Genomic DNA, 5,353 nt, shown 5'->3' on the forward strand with positions numbered 1-5,353 from the left:
TCCAATAAAATGTAGAGTTTAGCTCAAACAATTCATGTGGATCTTCCTTTGCTGTACACAGTGTGGTTCTCGCGAGACTAGCATTTTCTCACCGGAGCTCACGCTGCGTCTTACGTCATGAGCTGGAGCTCCACTCTCTCTCGCGTATAACGGTTAGAGGAAGATAGAGATTACAGGTTTAAGTGTAAAATATGGATATTTTTCATACACAAACGCATTTCTTCACTTCAGAAGACCTTTATTAACCCCCCAGAGCTGTGTGGACTTCTTTATAATGAATGGGTGCAATTATTTGTACTTCAGTTTTGGGCACCATCACTCCCATTATAAAGCATGGATTATCCTGGACGTTATTTAATATAACTCTGTGTGGCGAGGGGGGCGTGGTTCAGCGGAGTCTGCAACGGGAGAGAGCGTCAGGAGACGCGTGGTGAATGAGCGGGTTGAATGCAAATCACGCAACACCTGTTTCTCGTTCCAGTAATTGGCGTGGAGACAGGATAAAACGCCAGGAGAAGCAGGAGTGTGTGAGAGAGAGAGGGACTGCTGACTGAGAATACACCTGATCAACAGATCTACTGGAGTGAAGCCCGTCTTTTGATGTGGAATTATTGAATGTGCGTTGCACCGTCTTTTGTTTGTTTGATTTTTCGTTCAGTGAAAATAAAGCTCAGTCAGCAGTCAAAGCCGATCCCTGTCCTCTTCCTTCCCATACACACACGAACCCCATCACACTCTGATTGTGTTCGTCTGAGGGAATAATGTCATATACACCTAAAGGATGGCTTGAGGGTGAGTAAATCATGGGGTAATTTTCATGTTCTTTATAAAATATTCATTTTTCATTTACAGTAGTAGTATTTTACTGTCCCAGCGAATAATTCAAATATTGTTGATCTAAAAGTGTTATAGTTATTATTTATTATTAAACAGCATCATTTTGACAGATACTGTGTGTGTGTGTCTGTGTGTGCGAGTGTGTGTGTGTGTGTGTGTGTGTGTGTGTGTGTCAGAGAGTGTGTGTGTGTGTCAGAGAGTGCGTGTGTGTGTGTGTGTGTGTGTGTGTGTGTGTGTGTGTGTGTGTGTGTGTAGACATACATTTGTGTAGTCCTGCTGTTATCCTGAACTCTCCCCATGATCCACTCTAGAAAACACACACAGTGATAGTTAGTCAGTAACACTCACACATACACTCTTCTCACACACACACACTCACTCTCACACACATACACACACAACAATTTTAAATTTTGGAAAATTGTAAGGCTAAGTACATTACCAACCAGGGCTGCATTTCCCAAAAGCATCGTAAGCCTAAGTTGATCGTAAAAACGATCGTACGAGTGATCTTAAAGGTCCCGTTTTTCGTGGTTTTTTGAAGCTTTGATTGTGTTTATAGTGTGCAATATAACATGTGTTCATGTTTCGCGTGTAAAAAAACAGTATTTTTCACATAATTTACCTATCTGTATACCGCTGTTTCCACTGTCATAAAAACGGGCTGATGACTTCCTTGTTCTATGAAGTCCCTCCTTCAGAAATACGTAACGAGTTCTGATTGTGCCAGCCGTTCCTGTGTTGTGATTCGACAGCATTGATCTCTAAGTACAGCGTCAAAAGGCCAAACAAAGGTGATTGGACTGCGGGATGAAAATAACAGCGTTTCGACGACATGGCGACAAACACACTCTACAAACGCAACTCTTGTGTATTCCTGTGGGCGGAGGTTAGTCAAAAAACTGTTTTAGTGACGTCATTAAAGAAGGAAGTAGAGGGATGTAGTCCAAACTGGCCGTTCGATGTAGGCGACTTCTGTTAAATAAAATATCTCGCTTGGCATTGAACTTTGAGCTTTAAAATTTTACAGATTTTATTTATACTCTAACGACAACATTACACACTAACTAAAGTTTGAAACATGGGATCACGAAGAACGGGACCTTTAATATTAAGATCTGTTTCCCAAAAGCATCGTAACTTAAGTAGCACTTGAAAATGATCGTAGATCTACAAGTGCTCTGGAGTAATCGTAAAGCTCTAAGTGTATTGTAAGAAGACAGAGTTATGAAGGTCACCTACAGGACAACTGGCAGATTACACCTTTAACTTCAAGTGCATTGTGATAATATAAGGTTTTGATTGTACTTTACAGTACACTTTATTTTTTTTTTGTTTGTTTGTTTTTTTTAATAAGGGCAGGCAACAAACAAAAATATAAATACACATCTAAATTAAATGACAACAACAACAAAAATTAATAAAATAAGTAATGTAGGAAATATACTTCAAAGACTGGGAAAAATAGAGATAAACTCAAAAAAATCTGTCAATGACTTGCTGATGTGCACGAAAACCAGCCATGTATTGGACATTTCTTGGTTGGCCAGCATGTGGTGCCATGCCATCTTCGTCGTCGTCGTCGTCCTCCTCCTCCTCCTCCTCCTCCTCCGCCACCTCTTCATCTTCTTCCCTGTTAAATAAGGGCACTTTCATCTGAACCACAATGTTGTGCAACATAGCTGTTACATCAGCTTCAGTTTGGCTCCAGCCTCTTAAGAAGACCTCAGATGACCATCACCTGTGAAGAGACGGCGCAAATTCCTGCGAGGACTTCAGAAGACGCAATCATCTGGATCAACATTCACATTGCACAATCTCTATATCCTAATTTATTGTTAATGTAATTCATTTTTCCAGGAGCTCTTTGCTTCTACCTTCAGTTAAACTGCTAACAGTGATTGTAATTAATTACCTAAAGTATATTATTTGCTAACTACATTCTTTAAATTGTAATGTTGACATCCATTTTCTGTAAAGCTGCTTTGAAATGATATGTATCGTGAAAAGCGCTATACAAATAAATTTGAATTGAATTGAACTATTATTACTGCACAGCACTTTTGTGGAGCAAAAAGAAGACCACCGCTGGACTGGTGAATAGCCCGAAAGCGCAGCTTCCACCTCCCTATTGTGCGTTCCACGATACTATGTGCAACACGGTGTGCTTCGTTGAAATCTGTGTCCCTGTCATTCATAGGATTAGCCACAGGGGTGAAGAGATATGGCCTCAGTGGGTAACCATTGTCCCCAAGCAGCCTCCACTGTCCCTGTGAGTTTTGTGCCTCCTGACCCACAGATGAATTGGTGAACATGAAGGAGTCGTGTGTGCTTCCGGGCCACCATGCCACAATGTCTGTGATCAAACCCTTATGGTCACAGATCACCTGGCAGTTGACAGCTGCATAACCTTTGCGGCATATATATACATGGCCATCCACAGATGGTGTAAGGATCAGGATCAAGGTACCATCGATCACTCCGATGACCTGTGGGATGTGATGATGTGTTACAAAATACTGTTGTATTTCTGTGATGTCCTGTCTTAATGATGGAAATTTAATGTGTTCCACAGCAAGTGGAAGTAATGCATTGGTGACCGCTTGAACAGCTCTTGACACTGATGCTTTACTTAATCCAAGCCTATCACCAAGTACCTGGAGAAAACTGCCTGTTGCATAAAATCTCAATGCTGCTAAGAGTTGGACTTCAGGGGACAAGGCAAAATTTCTCCTGGTGGCACGCATCAGCTGAGGTTCGATGCTATTCAGCAGTTGGGCTATTTGTTCCCTTGGCAGACGGTATCTCCCGATTATAGCCATGTCATCAAGCATATCCAAGGGGTTTTGATGCTGTATAATGAAGGCATTTAATGTCACCAATCTACTTCGTGGTCGTCTCTGTCTTTGTCTTCCTCTGAACCTTAACTGAAGAACACGCTGTAGTGCAGCCATGATTTCCTTTGCAAGTCTACTGAGGTGTAAACTCTATATACTATACTAACTTTGAAGGAACCATGTGAAGGTTATCAGGCTGTGATAGTGTTCATGTATCCCACTGCTTGTCACCAATTTCAGTAATCACATTAGGCCCTGCCCTGAAGAAAGTGAAGGTGTGGCATGCTTAGAAATTGTATAGATTACATATTCCTTGAATCTATCCTCTGTTTGGAATGACCAGAATTTGTGCTCCTTAATATGTATACATAGAACAGTGCTGGTGAGACATGTCTGCAATAAACTTTTTTTTTTTTGTGTCTGTACCTGTAGAAATGTATTGGCTAGATGAAGTACATATATTTGTGCTACTTTCACCTTTAATATATAGACTTTATATATTAGTAATATTGAAACTTACATGCTTATGAAATAATCATTAACCATTCACTTCAGAAACACTTGAAAGAACTCATAAGATTTCCTATGGTATATAACTGCTGAGGTGTTGTGGCTGCAGTCTGGACAACTGAAGATGGAGGCTGAGGCCTGGGAGGGTTGTTTGGAGGAGTAGGAGATGGTATGTGCTGGGAGATGGCAGGTGAATATAGCTCCTCTGAACATGAAGGACCTGGCTCAGGCTCAGGTTGAGTTAACCCTACTGCTCCATGGATGTCAATACCACCACTAATGCCATCTGAAGCACTTGTGCCAAGTATTGACAAGGCCTTCTCTTCCTCTGCTGTGAGAAGGGGGGACTCGTTGGTCCCACCACCTGTTTTTTTAATTGCAGTCCTCTGCAGTGCCCTCTTCCTTTTTGCCAGACTTGCAAAATCCTGCCACTTCTTGCGGACCTCCTTACCCGATCTTTTAACCCCCCTGGTTGCTGTTAATTTAGTAGCAGTGTCCTCCCAGATGTTTTGTTTCTCCTTATTTGTATGATGTCCTTTAAATCTGGTGAAAATAACATCTTTATTCCGCTCCACCTCCTCTAGAAGAACATTTACTTCATCTTTTTGAAAGGTATCTTTTCTTGTTTTTTTTTGTTCAGCCATTTAATCAGCGCCTCAGCCTGTAGGTAGTTGCTTTATATAGACGTGTCTTGATTGCTAATCCACATCTGATGACGATTATTAGGTGAAACGTTCAGAGGACACGATTCCTTATAAGGTTATTGTAACACAGTTCGTATATACGGGAAGAAGGAGGCGGGAACCGGCGAACATTCAAACAAACTTTAATTCCAAAATAAACAATAACAAAACGAAAGTAATGCCGGCAGACCCTCGCGGACGTCTGCCGGCCACACAAACATAATAAAATAATATCCAGGCCTGGTCCTCTCTCGTTCTTCACTGTCGTCGCTCCTCTTTTTATGCTCCCGGAGCTCCTCCGTTCTCTCGCGCTGTTCTCTCATGGCTCTCGCCCACCCTGCTCGTCAGTTATATTTCAGCACTTCGCAAATGGACAGCGACTCTTAAGTAGCACTTAGAGCGCATTCTCGCAAGGTCATGTTAAGGGCATTTTTGGGGAAATGCTCGTAGAATGCGCTCTTAAGAGCTAAGATACATCGTTATTGG

The 5,353-nt window shown here is 41.7% G+C and overlaps 1 protein-coding gene across 1 annotated transcript; it reads right to left on the minus strand.

The window, feature by feature from the left end:
- Positions 1-3,941: 3,941 nt before the first annotated feature.
- On the minus strand, positions 3,942-4,998 carry LOC125243566 (myb-related transcription factor, partner of profilin-like). The gene has a single exon (XM_048153311.1). It carries the CDS (start codon positions 4,826-4,828, stop codon positions 4,226-4,228), a length of 603 nt encoding a protein of 200 aa, XP_048009268.1. The 5' UTR covers positions 4,829-4,998; the 3' UTR covers positions 3,942-4,225.
- Between the last annotated feature and the right edge of the window lie 355 nt (positions 4,999-5,353).

The sequence above is a fragment of the Megalobrama amblycephala genome, linkage group LG13 (assembly GCF_018812025.1).
Source record: "Megalobrama amblycephala isolate DHTTF-2021 linkage group LG13, ASM1881202v1, whole genome shotgun sequence".
NCBI lineage: Eukaryota > Metazoa > Chordata > Actinopteri > Cypriniformes > Xenocyprididae > Megalobrama > Megalobrama amblycephala.

What these genes read in the sequence shown, in the direction of transcription:
- LOC125243566 (XM_048153311.1), bottom strand. Translation starts at nt 4,828, where the DNA reads ATGGCTGAACAAAAAAAAACAAGAAAAGATACCTTTCAAAAAGATGAA.